This window comes from Papilio xuthus, unplaced genomic scaffold, assembly GCF_000836235.2.
Source record: "Papilio xuthus unplaced genomic scaffold, Pxut_1.1 DF829129.1, whole genome shotgun sequence".
In the NCBI taxonomy this organism is placed as follows: domain Eukaryota; kingdom Metazoa; phylum Arthropoda; class Insecta; order Lepidoptera; family Papilionidae; genus Papilio; species Papilio xuthus.
In genome coordinates this window covers 3,122,638-3,145,618 of record NW_013529520.1, presented here as the reverse complement: position 1 = coordinate 3,145,618, position 22,981 = coordinate 3,122,638, and the positions used below count along the sequence as shown (strand labels likewise).

The window sequence follows — 22,981 nt, the reverse complement described above, 5'->3', positions numbered from 1 at the left end:
TACTGCCATCTACAAAAATCTTGTAAGGCCATTATACATTATTCGATTTAGAAATTTTGTATATTGATATAAATTTAAAAATGTTCTCTATAAATACATTTTTTCTTTTTAATTTGGCACCAAAATGAGCAAATATTTGATGTTTTTATACCAAATTTTAATTAATTTTGATATTGAATACGATTATCACATTGCCAAAATATTTGAATATATTTATTTTTATAGAAAAAAATTATCGCCTACTATTTAAACAAAAATTTGAATAACAATTCATTTGTAAACATTTATAATTCGCCAAAATTAAGCATATATTGTGTTAATACTATAAAATAAAATTTGTTAAAACAGGCAACACTTAATAAAATTAAATCATAATTCATAATGTTTGTGTGAAATAAAGAAACAGTAGTGTGGAATGTTTAAAAATTATCCACATACTAAATTAATCAAAATACTCGGATTTCATTTACATATTTTGTGAAACGTTTAAAAAAAAATAATTGTCTCAAATTGTAAATTTAAAAAAAATATCATTTGTATATTTATTTAAAACAATAGCGTTGCATTAAAATGATGTACAAAACCAAAAAAAATGTCATAAAAATATTGTGTCGATGATTTAAAAACGGTGGCTGTTTATTCATTTAAATGAATAAAATAAATGTTTAAAATGTATGAATTTTTATGATATGTAAAAGTGATTGCTTTTAAATTGAGTTCTTTACATACAACCTTAATATTAGCTTAAAATAATGTTTATTGTAATTTTAAAATATTTTAATAAATATGCGATTTTCATATACAAGTGATGTTGAGCATTGCCCTTGTCTTTTTAATAAGTAATAGATTAAAATCATTATTTGTGATAAAAAAACGGCAATATATTTTCACTACCTAAATAGACTGCCTTAAATTACTAATCTTAATAAGGGCTAATATATTAATATTTGATTTCATGAAAAAATTCTATAAAATTAGACAAGTTATCGATTAAAAATACATAATAATAATAAAATGAAAGTGTAGAGGAGATCACTCACTAAACAACACTTAATTCTATTATCAACAGAGCTATTTACAGTCTGTTAAACCTCGCGCACAATAACATGAGACCTGTGTTTAATGACGTCACGAGAGCGCGTTTGTACAGGCTAACACAAGCCTTGTAGATTTGTACAGAGCAGGGTTAGTAAGCAACTCTTTCAACCAAGTTTCATGTTTTTGTGCACTCGTACGAGATTCTATGTAAGCAAAAAATAAAATGTCTATAAGGTCATATCAAAATTATAATGTTCTTCACATCCTGCACAAAATTTGTGGTAATATTTCCTCATAATAAATTAATTTTCTTTTTAAATCCTTTCCAAAGTCCTGATTGAGAACATAACATTAAAGCTGCCTTTTAATATGAGTCATAATTTCTTGATAATTTATACTCTTTAAACAATCAGACCTTTTAATATTAACAAGTCAATAATTTATCTTTTGTTTACATAAAATTTCTACATAGCGTAACAAGATGCTCAAACTCCAAAAGGCATATCAAAATATCAAATACTCTCTTTTTCTTAAAATTTTGACGTTACACTAATTTGCACAAATATTGCTTTAGTTGAAACACGTAGAGAACACATCAGGGTGTTTGATTTTCATCCTCATTGATACAGGATGCTCCTTCTTCCCGTTTAGGAGGGACTGGTACTTCGATATTGTCGATGGAGCGCGGCGGTGGTATGGGGGTCATGTTCAGTTTGGGCAGGGGTGGTATGGGCGGTGTGGGCGATGCCCCCGGGGCGGGATGTTCGGCCTGGGGGTATTTTTGTGCCGGCTTGGTGTGTGTGGCCGGCAAGTCGTTGTTCATCCGCTGGTAGTGCGGCTTCCACGTGTTTGCTGGCGGCGTGTAGTTTAAGTGGTCATATTCCATTTCTGAAATTTATTTCAAATTCAAATTGAATTTAAATCCACAAATCGTTATTCTAAATGGAAGCTTCTAAACTATAAGGTTTTATTCGAAAGACTTAATTATTTGTGGGAATATAAACATATAATTTTAAGCTTAGCTTTTCGTAATCACATGAACGATGACCTGCGTTACGAAGTGCAAACCAATTTTGTAAGTTAAAGTATTGCCAAATTTAATAAGAGAAAATAATGCTAGCTTCACTTTAAACAAGAAGACTAATTTTGATTGATTTCCAGTAAAAAAGAGTTAATTTACTTACCATAACCCTCTTTATGTTTGATTTCATCGTAGACGTGGTCCAGTTTGTCATCATCAATGCAGTGGTACAGGTTGGGATTGGTCGCGTCTGCGTCTTTGTTCTTTAGCGACGACAATGGATCATAAGCTGAAAGATATTTATGTTGTAGCAATATTATCAATTATTTATATGAGTCTTTGAAAAGTAGCGAGCAATATTTATATAAAATAAACTACTTGTAAGTCTATCTCTCTCATTCTCTTTCAAAAAGTAGAGACAACAATATGTGTCATAAGGCAATACTCACTATCACTAGAACTGCTGGCTGTCATTCTCAACTTCTCTAATGTGGCGTTATTGAGCTTGCTACCGGGGTTCAAATTGTTGAATATCTTGTTGGAATTGTTCAATAATGTGGACGCGCTTTCGTCACTACGTGTTGAACCTTGGAACGAGTACACTGGGTTGTCGAAGTGTTGCTCTGAAATAAAACAATTGGAAATTTAAATTTATTACTGTTATCCTTCCAGTTACCTTTCACTGTACATGTTTTCCTAGTTTTTTTTTTAATTTAGCCAGTATTCGTTAAAGGTTCCTCACCTGGCGGCTGATTGGGGTCGGCAGTATAATGCACATGTGCTATCTCTCTCTTCAGGTTACGCACGCGCTTGCGGTAGTACAGCAGCACGAGGATCGCCGCCGCGGCACAGAGCAGCACCATTATCACCATCACGGTTGTCAAGCCGGCGTTTGATGATCCTACTGAATACATATTAACTTAGTCTGTGGTTACAATCAAATTTGGCCGAATTGTGCTTAGACACAATCTGCTCTTTTTTTCATTTATAAAAAAAATGGAAATATCCTTTACTATTGAATATTTTGGCATCAGCCAGTAATAAAATTTAGTATCCAAAGATATAAAAAAGGAAGAAAAGAGTACCTGAGGCATGGTCGATGTGTATGGCGTCTGCGGCGTGCACGTCACAATGCTCGCCGATGTATCCGCGCCGGCACACGCAGCCCCGCACCGGGTCGCACTCCCAGCTGCCATGCGCTGGGCAGTCGCATGGCTCCATGCAGTGATCCCCGAAATAACCCTCCGGGCAGACTGAAATTAAATTAATAGAGTCAAATTAAATTACCTAAAAAATTTAAGTAAACTAGCCTTTGAGACATAAGCACTAATTCTTCAAAGTAAATATCGTAACTTGTCTTTAATATGTTAAGTATACAACAAGAACTGCTGCCGTCATTTCCTGCTTTTAGCTTCGATTACATAAATAAAACAAGAGGAATTGTGTATTTATTAGACAAATGTAATGTTACTAACATTGCGTGCAGTAAGCGCCGGTGTACCCGGGCGGGCAGCGACAGTAGCCATCGTTAGGTCGGCAGGGGGCGTTGCGCGCACAGCGACACGGTTGTGTACACGCCGCGCCCCACCATCCCGCCGGACACGCCTCGCCGCACCGCACGCCGCGCCATCCCGGCAGGCACTGACATTCGCCTGCAATGAACACCAATCATACTCAGATATCTATCATTTACTGTTAACATACACACATCCTACCATGGTTAAATGAATGAAAAATTATAGTAAGACAAAGATAGTCCAAGTAAGAAATTAAAACTTTACAGATGGATAAATAGGTCAATTTAATTGAAAGATCATCTTATTTTATTAAGGAATAATATACTTTGATCTAAATCTTCCTTCTTACTTATACCAAAAATGCGAATCTTTGGATGGATGGATGGATGTTTGGTTGAAGATATCTCCGGAACGGCTCAACGGATTTTGATGACATCTGGCACACATATAGTACAAAGTATGGAAGAGATACATATAGGCTACTTATTAGGTTTTTTAATTCAATGCGAGCGGAGTCGGGCGACAGCTAGTATGATGATAAGCGAACATACCGGTGACATGATGACAATCGGCGCCATTCTTGCAGTTGCACTTCTGAGCACAATTGAGGCCGTAAGTGCCGAGTGGGCAGGGGAACTCGCAAGTGACGCCAGTGAATCCGCTCGGGCACGTGTATTTACCATTAACAGGATCGCATGTTGCGTTACCTAACAACAAACAACTATTGTTATCAAGCTTGGAACAAAACAAATTCGCAAAACAATAGCATTATTGCAAAACTGATTACAAACACGAATTGTGTTAGAACGTTTTTGATTCTTATTGTGTTCGGTTATTTCATCTCTAGCAGTTGTCTCGTGTTAAATAAGTTTGGGTTTTCTTTTTATTGAATTGTAATAATATGAGTGTAATTTAAAAGTAGGTACATATTTTAAATGTACATTAAAAATCCGTTTTTGGAATGTTAATATACATGTAATTAAATGGCGCAAAATGCTTTATATTGTAACCAGAAATGTTATTTTATATACATGTAATTTATGTAAAGACAAGTGAAAACAGAAAAAAATTCTTTGAACGAATAAATTATTTAAGTTTGTTGTTCTTTTTTCTTTTACACAAAAATATTTGATATTGATACCAACCACTATCAATATTTTAATAATATTAGATCATTAAATTGAGCTAATCTCAAACTTTCCGGGTTTAATAATTTTTTTTTAGTATTTATCACTCTATAACCTCCTAGATTCCGTGTCACCGCATTAGACAGTTAGTGGCATATGATAAGTTAGTAAATCATACCATCAGGCGACTCAGGACATAACTGCAGACAGCCAGCGCCGTAGTGCGTGGGCGGGCAGGGCTCGTCACAATGAAGTCCGCGCCATCCCGCGGCGCACTGACAGCGGCCCGAGCCCGCGTCGCACGACGAGTTGTTGGCGCACGGACACCGCTCCGAGCACTGCTCGCCGTACCGCCCCGCCGGGCACTGCGTCTCGCAACGTACGCCTATAATATACAAACATTTACCACCATCTAAATTATTATTTCACGATCTTAATCCAATATCAGAACATTATATGATATTTTAATTATATTTTTAATAAAAATTAAACTAAAGTACGACTTCTTTACAAGTTTATCTTTTATTTATTTAGCTAGAGAGCACCAGAAGTAGGCTAACTTAACTATTCCTTGTATTGCTTACTTTTATACAAAGAGATCGAGTATAATTGTATCAGTAAACAAACTAAAGGATTCGATAATGATAAAAATCATAATATATACATCTGAGATATTATATAACAGTACACCTACCAATGGTATATGGTAAAAATACTGTATATAGACAAATTCGAAAAAGAAACTAACATAAAATCCATTATAAGTATGATTTATTAATAAAATTAATAAGGTAAATATCCAGACGAGAAGCTTTTCAAATAAATTTTCTTATCAGCAAACGCTATCTTCCAGACCATGGCTCTTGATTTTAGCAAAGTCTTCTTATTGTCAACAATCATTAAAACAGCTTTAGGATGACTATGTTCGTACTCCTTAAGTGTTTGAATTATTGATTTAAGTATTAACCGAGGATTGAACGAACTATCCCTTACTTCAAATGTCAAACAGCTATTAAAAGCACCTTTGTAAAATTCTTCATTCGTTTCCAATTTCTTCGTATTATGTTCGGTTGCGTTATTATTATTGTTTTTCAAAGATAAATACAATACTTGCATCGCATCTCCGACTTGTATCAAATTATTGGTAATATCTTCGTTTTCGTGCGGCTTCGATGAATTGTTACAAACGTTGTCATAGAAAAGTTTTTTCCCCAAAACGTCTAGCAAAAAATTTATTGTTAATTAAATTATCTTACCCATTTTCCTAGCAAGACCTGTTTAGATGAATTCGAACTATGATTTAATTTGAATGATATGTGATTCTAAAAGATCTAATATGAATATTAAATGTTTACAGCTAGTGAGGTAGTCGTCAAAAGAAATCGAGATCCTTAGGAATAAGGAAACGATACACAGAGAGACAGAGAGAGAGAGAGAGAAAAAGTTACTACAAATTAGTTTAGTTATGACATCTAGCGCTAGTGCACTGTTCACTAGCCTGTAGTAAATCACATACTCATTCCATAATAACTAATTAAGTTTAGGATTAGGAATTGAGAAAGATGTTATATAGTGTGAAGCGTACCTCTCCATGTGCTCTCGCAGATGCACTCGCCGGTGACGTGGTGGCAGCCGAGCGCGTTGGGCGAGCAGTCGCAGCGCAGCGCGCACCCCGCCCCCCAGTACCCCGCCGCGCACCGCCGCTCGCACCGCGCGCCCGTGTACCCCGCCCCGCACACGCACTCCCCTGCACGCACACACACACACACACACATAAATAATAACATTGTAGTGTCTTTAAAAAATATTTCGTACACATGATTTATTCGCCAAACCAAATTTTACAATTTTTGTCAGTTTATTTGTCAGCAAGGCCGCGTTTATTACATGTATACGGCTGGAGTGACTTGATAGGATTTGGAAGGAAGTGTAGGTGACCGCTAGTTAATACACAAATGAGACAAACAAGAAGTGTCTGAAGAATTGAAAATATATGATAGATTAATAAGATACTAACCATTAACAGGATTGCAAGGAGCGTCGTTTTCACAGTTACAAGGCTGACGACATCTTAGACCGTAGGTTTTACCATCACACGGCCGATCGCATTTTAAGCCATCAAATCTGTAATATTTTTTTAGATAATTAGATAATTTATACAAATAAAACTGAGCAAGGGACGAAGATTTAATATACACCATACAGAAACTACCATAGTATTTTTGTAATATCTTGTCGGCTGATCTTGAGTTAAGCGTTGTGCAGTGAACTCTCCCCGCATTAATACATCTACTATTGTGTTCTGCACAACTACTCGTGAGATGTTCCGCACCGCCAAGATATTTAATAAATATCTATGTCACTCCGGGTGGTCACAAATGATAAGTCCATCTTGGTTCAGATTGATGAAATACTTAAGAAGGGTTACTGAGAGCATAAGAGACCAACAAGATAGAATGTAGAAATAGAATGTCTCAAGGGGTGTGTTAGAACCACGCCAAATGTAGGTTGTTGGTCTCTGCTTACCCCTCTGCTTGCATGGGTGATATTGTTGTTGTTCTAAAGTAATGATAGTATTGTTACCCGGGCGGGCAGTCGCACTGTCCGGTCTCGTGCGAGCAGGTGGCGTTGTTGTAGCAGTGGCAGGTGTGCGCGCAGTTGTCCCCGTACTGCGGGAACGGGCACGGCTCCTCGCACCGCAGCCCGCGGTACCCCGGCGCGCACAGGCACGAACCTAGCGCACGCACACACATACATACATATCACATATTCACTAAGAAATTCAAAAATGAGAATTATGAAGAACTGTTACAGATTTAAAAAGTTTTTTTTAATTTGATCATCAAGAAGAGATGTGTAATAAACCATTCAGAATATTAAGATAATAAACAACCTTTTAATTCCTATGCTTATTACTATTATTATTTAATTTTCAAATATATTGGGGTGTTAGTAACTCGTGAGTGACATAGTGTTACCGTTGACAGGCGAGCAGTGTCCGCTGTTCTCGCAGCGGCAGACAGCGCGGCATCCCTTGCCGTAGGTGAGCAGCGGGCACTGACGTGAGCACGCCTCCCCGCCCCACCCCGCCGCGCACTCGCACGACCCCGTCCACGGGTCACACCTGATTCATTACACTGTACCATTACATACACAGAACATATACACTACATTTTTCGAGAGTCACACATCGCTTACTTTTATTTACCACCTAACTACCGAAATCGAGGTGATAAAACCGTATAAGTAGACTTTCGTAGTATTGAACATGGAAACATATTGGTAATTGTAATAAGACTCACATATCAGTGGTGGATGGGTTGCACTCGCAGTCTCTATCACAGATGGGCCCCCACTTGCCGTCGGGGCAGGCGCGACGCTCGCAGCGGTCGCCGCGCCAGCCGGGCCGGCACGCACACGACCCGTTGCGCGACGAGCACTCGCCACCGTGCTCGCATGCACACTCGCCCGCACATCCCACTCCGTATCGACCCAGCGGACACGGATCCGTGCACTAAAAACATTCATATTTTAAAATCTTACTGAAATTATAAATGCAAATGTTTGGTTGTATGAATGGATGGATATTTGTTACAATGTATCTTCAGAACTGAAAACTGAAATTTGGCATAGTTGTAGAACATAGCCTGGAAAAACACTTCCTTTAATTTGTCGCGGGGGCCACCTAGTACATTCATAAAGTATGACTGAGAGTGATTGACGAATAAAGCTATCAAATAGAACTGTGAAATGATGATGAGATCTAAAAGCTAGAGCATAGCACAATACTTAGAACTGATATTAAATACAAAATTGACCTTCTCTCCAGTGAAGCCGGCATCGCACTGACACTGCCCGGTGACATGGTGGCAACCAGCGCCGTTGGCACACTCGCACGTCCTTTGACACTTGTCACCCCAGCGGCCTGCAGGACATCTGCAAATTCACCATGATCGACTTAATTTAATTAGTAGAAATTTCAACTACATTGTGGTATACGATATTCTGCTGGTTTTTATGTATATAATAGCATTATTTCGCTTAATTGTTACTCACCTGTTGGCGCACACTTCTCCAGTCCATCCAGGAGTACATTCACACTCGCCGGTGATGAAGTTACACTTGCCGTCGTTCTGACATCTGCATACTTGCTTACATGGCTCATCGCCGGGACATTTTTGTTCACATCTGGAAGAGAAGGAATGGATTTTATTCGACTTTGGAAACGCTCTAAGACTACGATAATTCGTGTCAGTGAATGTAAATTTTAAGATTTAATATCGCACAGCAATCACCAAACGCTATAAATTAGCTCGTAGTTGCCATGTGTGTGTGCATTATGTGCATCTTGGAATTGTATAGAATATCAATATGTTCGACTAAACTCACAATGGTCCTGTGTATCCGGGCGCACAGTCACAGGCTCCACTAGCGGGGTCGCAGGCGGCGCCGTTCTGGCATTGACACTTCTGCTGGCAGCTGTCGCCGAAGCTGTCGAGCTGGCAAGGTCGCTCGCAGGCGTCGCCTCTCCAGCCTGGCGCACACGAGCACTCCCCTGTCAACGGCTCGCATGTACCGCCGTTGAAGCAGCGGCAATCGTTCTGACAGTTCCGACCCCATTTACCGTCCGGACATGCTGGAAATAAAAAATAATTTACTGCTTCAACCAAACATTCGAGGAACTTAATGTGAAACAATATAGAAGTCGCAGGGAGTAAGACTATTTACCTGAATAAAGCACAGTTTATTATATGTCAATATCTGTGCGTACTTCAAATTTATCAAAAAAAAACCATGAGTACATGGTCCCGCAAAAATGATATTTTAAAAATAAAATTTTTGATTCTATATTGTTTCACCATATTTGCGCTTTCACTTGGAATACGGATTAAGAATAACTGATCGATTCGAACCGTCTAGCAAACGTTTGTTTTAGCTCGACCTAGAAAGTATTTCTAATATGCATAATTGATGACCCGCTTTCTTCTACTTAACCATCTTTATTTATTAATATTATTAGAAATAAAACTGTTTTTTTTTAAGTACTGTTATTCTTTATAGTCATTTTGCAGATTGGAAGTATTTTTTTGGAAATTACATTTCTACTTTGCCATACTGTATTTTAAATATGTTATTGAGGCAGTTTCATGCGAAAGGAAACAAAAGAACAACCTATGGTAATGTTTTGAAAACTATACAATTAGCAGTCTACGAAATCTCATATATAGTGTTGTAAAAACGCGGAAAATGCCAACGCATAATAAGGTAACAATAAATGTTTTCCATGTCGTGTGTCGAATAAATATCAAATAATGTCATTGTAATACAAGAAATACTGGCAAATAAAGGGACCATAAACCACTTGGAATTGTCGATTATTTTTAACTCTTAAGATGGTTATCCTTATAAGAATCGACATAGTATAATTTGGAAACTTATAGAATTGTCTGTTTAGATTGACTAGATAATAAGGTACATAGTACAGAACAGTTTTTTATGTCATGAAACTGATCTGTGCCAACTTAAACCACATGGATAAACGTACACAGTGGTTACAGCATCGCTTGTCAACACTGCCGTCATTTGTTTATATTTTAGAACCACTGAAATCGCTATAAATACCCAAAGAGTACAAACAAGTTATTGTACAACTCCGAAATAAACTTATGGTCTAGGTCTCCCAACTTATGCAGCGTATCTGCAAAGTTAATACTTAAAAGAGAAAAAAGGCAGTTATTTTAGTAGCGATTGGCACTAAAATAGTAATAGAATCACAAATTTATTAGCAGATGTGTTGCCGTGCCCATTGCAGTGCTGTGTGCGAGAAAAGTTGTTTGAAACTTGTATGATCCCCACGATAGAATCGCTACACATTGCGAATACAAAAAGTATAAATATCACAAAATCAGTATAAACAAATTGCGTTTGCCAACATACAACCGGACTGCATCAGACAGCTCGAATCACAATTGTTCTTAAATTACGTTACAGACAGACGTAAAATTGGCGTCAATTGTATTACAAGAGCATACAACGCCGAGAGTTGTGTCGAGGGTGAGGGGGGAATGTAAGGAGGGGTCGACGAGGAGGTGGATTTGTTCAATTTACATACGCTGAGCCGGCTTTAAGGTCAGGGGACCGAGGGGGGGTTTGGAGGGATATCAACTCACATATATCGCATGCGGGCCCTCCGTAGCCATGATCACAGGAGCACGTGTTGGGTGCGACGCATTTGCCGTGCACGCAAGCGGCGGCACACACTGGTACGCACTGCTGACCATCCTCGTCCGGCGCGTACCCCGCGCAGCACTCTTCAACCGGCCGGTGCTTTACCAACGTCAGCGTCTTGAATACCTGACGGAACTTTATCTTGTATTTGGAGCATCGCGGCGGAACACTGAAGCACCACGCGTACTCCTTCACTTGATACGGCTGTTGTTCCGACACTCGGATCGATGTTGTGTATCTGTAAATGTAAATAAACAATTATTTAGTAATGTCAGCACGTAAAGAAAACACAAGAGTTTTCTTATCAAGATCATAACTTTATTGGGCGGTACCCGGATTATGCGCATGTGGAAATGTGTGCAAAATTCTTTCTTTAAGTCTGTAGGTTAATGTTAGTCAGTCAATCAGATAACTACAAAGATAGCCTTTCTTTAAATAGATTGTAATTTAACCAGCACTGATTTAATCAATAACGTCAACAGTATTAAATTGCTACAAAGTATAGCTATCAAATTATCAAGCAAAACTTGACACGTTGCAAAATAGTAAGCAGGTCAATGAAATCGACCTGATCGTGTTTAGTACGTTAAAGGAATGGAGAATATCGACGCTACATCCGACACGCATAATTAATGTTCTAAAAACATTGCAATTTAAAAAAAAACGCTAATAATATGAATGTATTCATGTATGTAATAAATAACTGACTTATGTATTTTATGCTTAACTCTTTATTGTCATGAGGTTCTCAAAATAACTCAACAAAACCAATGCTAGAGTTTGAATGAATGGATACACATTGTTTATTAGTCATATAACCAAGAAGTAGTATTTTACAATTTATAGCACGTATTCGCCACGTCATCGTTCAGTTTTTCGAAGAATTATAAACGGCAGTAGCATTTTTTGCAACTCCACCATGTGCGCACCATCATTATTCTTCGCGGGGTGTTTCAGATTATTTTTATAGCATCCTAGTTCGACCTACTTTTAATTCGCATTGCGTACGTCCAAAACACTACTTTTAATAACATATTTCAATTCTCATTCCATGATTCCATTAAAATCCTTAACTTATACAAGTGTCTTAAAATCTAGACATTAGTTTTTCTTTGCTACCAAAGGCGTTCGTATAATATGTTTTCTAATTCCACAGATACAAAGCCGGTCGAGATGTACCTCGGGCTAGGTACAGCGGACGCAACGTACGCACTGCGCCGGTAACGCCGACCCTATATCTCAGGGGCAACTGTTCCGATGTGTCATGCAAATTGAACATCATTACCTACATACCACACACACACTCATTCACAAGATTACGCACTGCTTTAGTAGCAAAACAACAAAGGAAACACATTAGGATGTTATTTTTGTATTCAAGTGTACTTTATACGAAGAAGTAACGAGATGCAATGGCTAGTTTTTGAATATGAGTATATGGCATTTGTAGTAATTAATAAGAGTTTTTATTTCGAATTTTTCAACAAGGCTTTGATAAATTTTCTTTTGTTATTAAAATAATTACAATGTCATGACCCCGTTTGACATCTCTGAAGGTGAGCCATTGTCTTCCCGAATGCATAAGGTCTTTTGATAACTTGTAGTTAAGGATGCGTTTATACAATACTACCTGTGGCCCGCAACTCCATCCGCGAGGAATAAAAAAACTTAATTAGAAGCCTACATATCCTTCATTCGACTATGTTCTACATCTATGCCAAATTTCAGCGAGATCCATGCAGCCGTTTTTGTGTTATCTTTTAACAAATATCCATCCAGCAAACATTCGCATTTATAATATTAGTAAGATGAGAATCCTTGACCTCTTTATTTAATTTAGGCAGTGCACTAAGGAAGATATATTCAGACCGGGACATAGCACTACTTCTTAGTAGCGAATGATAATGCTTCTGTTTGCACTTGAGACCCAAAGGCCAGCGTGTGTTATCTGGCGAGATATTTAAGTCCGGGCGTGGGACGAACACAACAACTGGTGCAGCATTAATTCGCGAAAATACGTAAATTACAGAGGAGATATGTTTAAAATGTACGTTTAAAATGTTATACTTTTAAATAATAATTTAGAAAAGTTACAGTTCAAAAGACGTTTTATGTGTACTTCCCTAGTAAACGATTTTTAAAATTCCTTTACTGGTAAAAAGTTCTTCTTCCTGCCAGTAATATAGCGTATAATTTTTACTCTATGTATCCTAACGCAAGGCTGAACAGAATATCTAGTACCTAGATAATATAATATGTAGACAGTTAAATTGGATACGATTAAACGGTTATATCAACCGCAGATCAGGATTATGCAAATAATGCCTTCCGCTATGGAATTTATCGTCGCGTACTCAAATAATTTGATATTGTGCTTGATATGTGGCTCCGACATTTATCATAGATATTGGTTAAATTCTTTGAATATCATTAGAGCATATTTGGTAAATGATGAGCTTATTAATGTCGTATTTAAACTACAAACATATTGTTATCTCTGTCTTGTCAAAGATAATGAGAAGGATGACGATAATTTAACAATTTAACTACTAAGAGTTAGTCACATTCAGCAACCTTTGCTACCGCGCTAACAAGACCTGATTACGTAACAGTGTTTAGGCGACCCAATACGACAACAATAACAAAATGCTAATTTATTCAACGCATTAAACAATATAAAGACTACAATAAAGTCGAGTAGCAACGATATTGGATTGTATGACACAGTTCAAATTATCTTTGTCTAGCATTACGCCTATTAATAGCGTAGTTACCTACTTAAAAGAAATAAAGTTAACAGTTAAGAAAAAAATGCTACATGTTAAAATTATTAAAAAATCTATTTTAAAATCACTATTATGTTTTAAATCCCAAAACCTCCAGTACGTACTTTATACATTCAATCCTGTATGTTATTAAAGAGATCAATCTTACGATGTCGATTGAATTTTGTGACAACAAAAACTGTAAATCACCTAAACCTGTTTAGTTAAACCTGGTTTAGTAATAGGTGAAAGTAAGTTACTGTAAACGTTTGCACTTCCCCCTTAGCTTTTCAAGGTATCAGTGATTGAAAAATAACTTTCTGAATAACATACCCATAATATTTTACAACTATAAACGTCTAAGATGTATCGGTAAAATAAAACACCGATTTTTTTTTAACATGTTCTCATTACAGAACGGTTAATTCTTATTCAAGCCATACACTTGTAAATATATCTATGTTTTTATTAAATTAATAGCGTGTTAAAGAGGAGCCTTCGCATGGATTCAAAGAAGTATTAGTCAGAAGAAAACATTTGTCCTACTAATTCAATACGAGGCTTACTTTCTTTAAGAAATCTTCAAGGTTAGCATGTGATTATATGAGTGAAATACAATACTTTTTCTATGAGAGCAATATTACTTTAATTTATTTAACCTATTAGAGATGGATGTATTATATGAAACAAATTAAACTTGTAAGTACAGAAATTCTTTAACTATACAATTTACTAATTAAACATATAATGATTATCGCAGATTATATTGACCACTTCGTTTGGTAATAATCTCTTCCATGAATTCGAATGACAATTAAGAGTTCTTACTAACTGTGTAATTTTATCATCTACATAACCTAAAGCTGAGTGGATTCAGATTATATTTGAATTTAAAAATAATTGTATTATATATTGTAGTAAGTTATAATATTAATTAAATATTATAAGAAGGTATTAATGTTTGCAAATGAATAACACGATAATTGTCATTGGCAACAAAGATATGACCAACATCAAGAATTATAATAGCTACACATGTTTTACTTATATTTGATTATAATTAAATTATGAATCATCTTGTGGGTCAGCTCACTTGACAAATACAATAATTACTAACACGACCCAACGACACTTAGATACGAACAATGTATCAACAAACAAGGAACACACTATAATAAGCTAAGCATTATTAGTTAGCAATTATTATGTCTAGACTCAGTTCAAAATAGGGGCCTTGATTCATACAACTGTAGTTAGCAAAGAGGTTATTTGTACTAATCACTATAAAACCTCTTTGTCTATTTAAGCTTAATACAGGCTATATACGTTAGGTTTGCATGACGGTTATGCATATAAGATCAAACCGTCATACAGATCCTAAATTGTGTCGACTATATTAGTATCAGGATTTATTCATCGCGGTAGTTACTAGCGCGTCTTGTGTTACGGTAAAGTTGTGGCATAACCTTCTTAACTACGTTTACCGCTTTCCTTATCAATAGAACGGTTTTGATTTCGCGAAATTATATCACTAAAATTTCTTATAAAGCTTTTTGTATTTACAGGTTTGGAGTGCAAGTAACTATAAAAGCGAGTATGACAGTTATTGATAGAATAAAATTTAATTATTGGTACAATACTTACGGTTCCTGCCTTGTGCATACATTTGGTCCTGTGAGTTCTGCAGCCGCACTGGCCACCAATAAAATCCAAACCGTCCGCCACATTACGTTTGCAAGTTCTATTTCACAATGCACCCCATAAGTCTCTTGTTTACACGCCTACACGATTACCTCACAATGCTAGCACATGTTTACCTGTAACAATGCAAAGTATCAAGAGTTATTAGCCGCTAGAACACGTGATAATTCGAGTTGGCTAATTAATTTTTAAATTACGATATCATGAAAATAATATTAAAAACATGTTAATGAATATTGATCACAAATATATTAAAAATAAGAATCCATTTCGACCAATTTTCATTGATATAAAAAAGGACAAAAGGTCAAAACAATAAGCAGAGTTCACACGGAGAGCTTCGACCCTACTCTCTATTGACCAATAACAACTAAATAACACTAACGGTAAACCGGAACACATTCAGTTCTCTTTTAAATATTTGCATACAGGAATACGAAGAAAAATATTAACATGCACATCTACCGTTTCCATCCTCTAAAAACACAGATACAATAATGTTTTTATTGGCAGTGGGAACTTACGGACAATGTACCCAATTAGGAGATGGCTCAACTGATGAATGTAATTGAAATATTACTAGATGTGAATGATTTAAATGCAAATTTTCTTGGCTACTTTATTAATATAATGTACTTATTTTTTGTCAGTATAAAAGGATATAAAGAAAAGAATGATTGTTCGTGCGTAAATAAAGAAATTCCAATTAGAAATCCGTAATCGTAACCACAGCTTACAATCTCTATTAATTTATATTTAACACCACCCACTTATTAAGACTAATTATATAAAAAAAATTATTACAGGCATAAACCACACGACACAGGATTTTGTACCACAGACTTCTATTGAGTTATAACATATGGTATATACAAAGCAATTAAGCAAGTAACGTGTTGTTTTCGTGGCACCAATTAGGTTAGCACGCATAGTTAATAAACTCTATTAATACTCGAGTGCCTGGAAGCTGAGTGGTCGTATTGTATTGCGCACAAAATCTTCTCTAGACCCGCAGTTAAAAAAAGATATTTTATTTTAAACCACATAAAGTATGATGTACTTTAAAAAAAAATAGGGCAACTATTTTTATTTTTTAAGAAATCATTTAAATAGAACATAATAAGTATTGCCGTGTTTATAGAGGCCAAATTAATAAAATAAAATATAAATTATAAAATATATAACAATACAAGGTCCACATTTTATTACAACAAATACTATTTAATTACTTCAAGATTACGGTCCACCTGAACTGATATTTTCATAATGTAAAATAGCCTTTGTCTGGTATAAATAAAATAATAACTCTATATAAAATTTAACAGTTTTGATTAATCAGATATGTTCATTTATCCATTAAAAAACGTAAAGCTATACTATCCCGTTTATAGCCTGTTTTTATAATGTGGGTTTCTCAAATGATCAGAGGGTCACGTAGCGTTTCTTAGTACAAAACTTATCAGGTTACTTCTCGACACTCCACTGAAATGTCTTCTTGGTATCATCGACGTTGTATGGACATTTTTGCTATCACGCACGTATTGTTTTGATTTAACAGACTCGAATTTGTTTATATTTTCACACGTAGGCATTAGATTCTTAAACTTTTCTAATGGCACGATAAGTTAATATTTGACTCCAGTTTTTAAGAAATTTATTTCAAAAATTCGTCCCTTAGAAAAGCTATAAATGTTTTCAGACAGTGTTAGTGTCCAGATATCTTTCAAAATATACATTCACAACTAGGCTACGTTTCCACCGCTTTCTTAACGTCCAGAAATATGAAATTATATGAGAAATTAATAATTTTATTTCACGGCGGTGGTCATGCGTTTTATTTTATAATTGGAAACTTCGCGAGTACTCCTACGAATTACGGCCTGTGAGATTGTCGATTTCTACACTAAAATAATTTCTTCAGAACGGAATTCACAAAGTTAGAGTCACTTATTCATGTATAAATAAGCTGTTTGTATTCATTACACACAATCAGAGTAAATTTTCTATATAATAAAACACATACATAATTAAATGAGACATTTAACGGATAGTATATAGTTAAGGCGAGGAAGTTTTATCTCGAGAGTTGAAGGCCGCACGTTAGATTCTCACGTCCGGAAAAATGCGTCATTAATACTTTTTAGGTCGTTCATTCATGGTGTGACATATATTCAGTACGAAGTACTGAGTTTTATGCTAAAAGTTAAAACAGCTTTTTTTCTTTATTATTTCATAGTGATTTTAAACAGTTTAATGTCAGATTACAATTATAATCAAACAGTAATAACAATAGAAAAAGCAAAAGTATCTACAGGGAAAAATACCAACCTTGAATCTATCTCGACAATTAATTTATAAGAGATCCATAATTTCCTGAACATGCTCACACTTCTAAGGTACGTACTTCGCTCAAATTACATGAATAAAAATGACCACAATTGTCTGGAACAAGAATAACAGTAAAAGCGAGTGTGATGTATGATTTACGATCGGTAACACGAGGAGGGCGCAGTTTGTTATTATCAAAACACAATCCACCGACGTTGTGTCACTTTAAAACAATTGCGACAGTTATGAAGCGGGTCAAACGAATCCAGCCGTGGGCAGAGGCACTGGATACATTTTAGCCAACTGACTCCAAGATGTAAAGCTATTACGTGTTTACCTTTCCACAATACCTTCAAATAACTAATTCAATGGTACTTTTAGATTTCATTCAACAATTTTAAACACATGCTCATTGTTCAGTCAGCGTCATATAGATCGTCACAGACAAGATATGCAAATATATAGGTACATCAAAAGTAATCAATTATATCGGTACAACAAAAGTCCTCAAAATAATAGATACATTCACCCTGCTCAAAAACATCGGTACATACACAGCGTCAAATATATGAGTACATGCAAGATGCTCATAAATATCGTAGCATCCACAGCGTCATAAGTAACGAAGCAGTCAAGGTGCTCAAAAATATCGGTACATTTGACAAAATTGAACTCTATCTCTATATACTTGTGATACAATTTGGAATAAACTACTTCTGTTACATTCATTTGACACTTCGTATTAACATTATAGGTTGTCCGGAAAGTTCGTTCTGATTTTCGATATAAAGCTTACAATAGACTGTAGCTGAAGTGGATTCATTTTCGGATTTCCACCATTATCAAACGTCACAAAAATTTCTATATTGTGAATAATTTCATTTCAATGGTTGAGATAAAAACTAATTTTTAAAATTTTATCCAATAATAAAAGACGTTTTAGGTATAGAGTCGTACCAATATAATTTAAAACCATTTCAAAAAATTTAAGAGGACAGGGTTTCAATTTTCCTTATAAAGCGGCACGAACTTACTGGGCAACCCAATATTTTTCTTCTCCTGTCATAACGCTTAAATATATTATAAAAGTTTGTCACGCCGAATATGACAGATACGTAATAACTAATATCAAATTTTGCCTTGTCACAATATATACTAGTTTGGCGCAGTATTCTAGTATGTTTGCCGTAATATGTAAGTTTACCGGTTCGAATCTCAGGCTACTTTTTTTTCATTTTATCAATCACGTGGTTATTTTTTCATAACCAGTAAAAATTTGGTAATGTAAAATTTTGCTCGACAATTTTTTTTATAATTTTCGCTGTCGGGTAGAAAGAAATTTAAATAAAGTTAACAACAATTAAGTCAGACCATCGTGGTTGAAGTGAGTGGGCGGAGCGTGGATTGTCTTTGCGGGTTTTAAGAATGGTACGCGCGGAAACTATACGTACAAGTGTTATCTACATATGTGTGCGCGCCCACGCACACTGGAATGTTTATTGCAATCGACCAAAAATTTGATGTAGTTTGGATATTGACATTCAGATTTTTTTCTTTGTTTCTTAAATATAATCAGTATCAGTAAAAGGTAAAAGTAAAAGTGTTATTTTTACCGGTACAAGTTTAACAAACATGAGTAATAAACAAATTACATGTCAATAGCATCACTTTATCTCCTTCATTTTTGTTTGAAATAGAAAAGTACTTTAGCGTTCAAACTCATTAGTCCAAGGCAATATCAAAAAGTACCTAATAACTACGGCGATAGAGTTTAATTACATGTGCTTCGATATTAAAATTAAAAAGTTTAAATATCAAAAAAAAATAGTTGCTTGGGATTTGAACCGCCGAACTTACGTACCAACGGCGGCGAACGGTAAGGCCACGAGACCAAACTAGCATATATGATGACAAACTTAAATTTGATGTTGGTTTTTTCTACGTAATATCTGTCATCCGCGTCGAACACTTTTAGTAAATTTTGAAAAATGGTTTGATGCAAAGTGTCAAATGAATGTAACAGAAGTAGTTTATTCCAAATTGTATCACAAGTATATAGAGATAGAGTTCAATTTTGTCAAATGTACCGATATTTTTGAGCACCTTGACTGCTTCGTTACTTATGACGCTGTGGATGCTACGATATTTATGACCATCTTGCATGTACTCATATATTTGACGCTGTGTATGTACCGATGTTTTTGAGCAGGGTGAATGTATCTATTATTTTGAGGACTTTTGTTGTACCGATATAATTGATTACTTTTGATGTACCTATATATTTGCATATCTTGTCTGTGACGATCTATATGACGCTGACTGTTCATTTATAAGGATAATTAAGAGGAAGACATACTGCATAAAAATCTCAGTTATGATGTTAATTAAAACCAAACAAGACATCTGTTCATTTACCCTAAATAGAATCTACCCACCTGGCTTGGAAGATACTTTTTGTGCATACTTCCTCTCTAAAAATGAATAAAAACAACTATATGTATTCACACATGTGGTACCGTATACAAATCAATATTTGTCATAACTTATTAATTAATGAGCAAGCAAAGTAAACGCGCGTGACAATAACATTTCCAGTAACAATGAAGTCTGCACTTACAATGGTTTGTAAGTTTGACACGCTGTGTTTACTTCATTGGCACGCTTCCGCCATTTATATTTAAACAATCGTTTTTAGATTTTGACCGCATATATTAAGGACATCAAACTAAAAGGCAAAAATATTTAAAAACATATAAATTATGAAATGATTGCGGCAACTATCTAGGCCCTGACTATTCTTTTATTTGTATGACTTTCAATTGTCAGGAAGAGAACTTATACAACTTCGTGAAATAGGCTTAAGACGATAAGAATAAGATAATGTAATTATCTTTGTATTGAGCATATTCCCTGACTTAATGACTCATACGGACAAGATTCTCTTATGTTTAGTAACTATTTGATGGAGGTACACAGATTAGAAGACACACATGAAATATACATGCTTATGTTAATGAATAAAAATGTGTAAATATCTTGGGAATGTTTATCTAAAGGAAAGTCATGTGTCATCTTAATATGTCAATAATATTTACTATACTATATATAGCACTTCACCACTGGTATATGTAATTCATAATTTCATGATACAAAATTAGCTCATTTAGGAATACCAATCCCCAGTATACCTTATTTAAATGTGATTGATTTCAAATAACCATTGAGAGGGAAAAGTAATTGAGGAAAGCAAGATGTTACACGGAAATTGTAATGATGTAAAATGACCGAATTAAATTAAGCTGAGATTGTTTCTCATAAAAATATTAAGATATAATGTTATCTAATAATTATTCAAATCAAAGGGTAGTACAATACGATAAGATTGAGATTCTCAGTACAGCTCAGGGGCATGTCATCATACAACAACAAATTATTTATGCAATTGTATACTCTGTGTTCTGTGAATTCGCGCCTTGTTTTCGTTGCGGGATGCGGGTACGCTTGCTCAGAACCCACTGCTCATCCCGGATGTAGCGGCGATAACGGGTACAATTACTACGAACTAAAAAGAAATGTTTACAGGGTCATCAAATTATCTGGCAACTAGCATTGTTGTACTATGTAAGTATTTGACATACAGATTCTTGGTCAATTTATAAAGAGAACGCATAATTTGTGCCCAATGGTAAAGAATTGGAAACGGAAACTCTCGGTTATAATTTCCTCTATATATTATTTTTGTAATATAAACTCAGAAACAATAAATTGGAACTATCGAAAATATTACTATTTTAATGTTGTTAATGAATCCTTATAAATGGTGACAGGTTTATTACAAATCCTGACAACAATCAAATGTACAATAGTATCATTATATTGGTTTCGTATAATTGGGCTTACGAGTTATGTAAATATTAGTGTAAACCAGTGCACTTACAAGTTTGTTATTAAAACATGAATTTAGATGTGTTTACATGTGTTTATACACATTACTTGCCATGACAATGCACATGTAAGTAAGTGAACCTTATTTGCCAGAGATAGGTATTATTCACTACTCTTCTACGCCTAGTAATTTAAAACATAGAGTGACTTGTATTGGTGTCTTCATTATATTGTGTGCCACTTAAATTTTTTTTGCAAGAAAATGAACACCACCTGGCAAGTAGGTTAGCTTGTGTTTATTGAAATGAATAGAGGCTCATATATTTACTGATGATTTTAATACATAAGAAAAAGAAACAAGGAGAAAAGTTGTGAAAACAAGCCTTACTTCAGAAAACAATTATAAAGATATGGCTCAGAAGTTAGTAACTATCTAATACACACTAAATGACCAATTTCCAAATAATCTCATGGGCATGTTTATGTATCATCAGTGAAAACAAACATTTTGTGAATGAAAAATTAAAATCATAGAAATCACCTTTTTGGGTTGCTTTGCATTCATAGTTGAAATAAACATGATTATGAGGGTTGAGACGGCTTGATAATGAAAATATTTGTTGATGTGAACCTTGATGGAAAAAGTTTACCAAAACATGCACTACATAATAACTCAACAGCTACAATAAACAGTGGTTTAGTATTTGTAACAAAGCATTTGCTTACAAAGGGTACATTAATATATTAAACAGTTCTACCCACAGGCTACCAATTTTTACTTAGACATAACAGTATAACAACCTAACTTTCTATTTGAATTTAACAAACTATAAAACAATAAACATTTTCAAAAAAGCACTGCAACAAGATTAAAATCCTTAAGAAACTTAAAAAAAACAAGCAGTCAACATTGACACTGTTTCTATTATCTTGTATCCAGTACAAGTTTAAATCAAAATAAGTAGATTAAATACAATTATTGCCACTTACCCTTTAACATTAATAAGTTCTTGTATTTTATATTACCGTGATTCACTATTATGTCCTCTTTAACTCACTTATGCAAACCAAACATTAAAATATAGAACAAAGTACTGCTACGTTTTTCAAAGCAGTATTACCTTCTATGATGTTTTATGACTCAAAAAAGCTTAACAAGGTGAAATTTAGAGTAAAATAATGTATAAACTTTTAATAAAACACTAATAAAATAGAAAATAACAACACATTCACGCACATTACAACATCACAGTGGAGCGAGCGATGACAACGACAAAGACAAAATGATGAACGAAGAAATAAAAAAAAAGTGGGGCATGGACAACACACAGGCACAGAATAAACTATATCTATGGTTAGAGAATTGGAGGA

The 22,981-nt window shown here is 35.0% G+C and overlaps 1 protein-coding gene across 3 annotated transcripts; it reads right to left on the bottom strand.

Annotated features, from left to right (window-relative positions):
- Window positions 1-1,504: 1,504 nt before the first annotated feature.
- On the bottom strand, window positions 1,505-22,890 carry drpr (multiple EGF like domains draper). 3 transcript variants are annotated; one of them, XM_013316336.1, is made up of 20 exons: window positions 22,601-22,890; window positions 17,726-17,839; window positions 15,341-15,513; window positions 10,874-11,169; window positions 9,093-9,339; window positions 8,760-8,891; window positions 8,522-8,639; window positions 8,006-8,217; window positions 7,682-7,827; window positions 7,287-7,437; window positions 6,721-6,827; window positions 6,289-6,450; window positions 4,882-5,088; window positions 4,128-4,283; window positions 3,535-3,711; window positions 3,145-3,312; window positions 2,802-2,963; window positions 2,509-2,682; window positions 2,223-2,348; window positions 1,505-1,926 (listed from the first exon to the last, which is right to left on the bottom strand). In XM_013316336.1, the coding sequence occupies exons 3-20, from the start codon at window positions 15,421-15,423 to the stop codon at window positions 1,634-1,636; spliced, it is 3,117 nt and encodes a 1,038-aa protein (XP_013171790.1). In that variant the 5' UTR covers window positions 15,424-15,513; window positions 17,726-17,839; window positions 22,601-22,890; the 3' UTR covers window positions 1,505-1,633. The 3 variants fall into 3 exon arrangements, with proteins under 3 accessions (XP_013171790.1, XP_013171789.1, XP_013171795.1); XM_013316335.1 differs by lacking the exon at window positions 17,726-17,839; XM_013316341.1 differs by lacking the exon at window positions 17,726-17,839 and having other exon boundaries at window positions 2,802-2,960.
- Window positions 22,891-22,981: the final 91 nt, after the last annotated feature.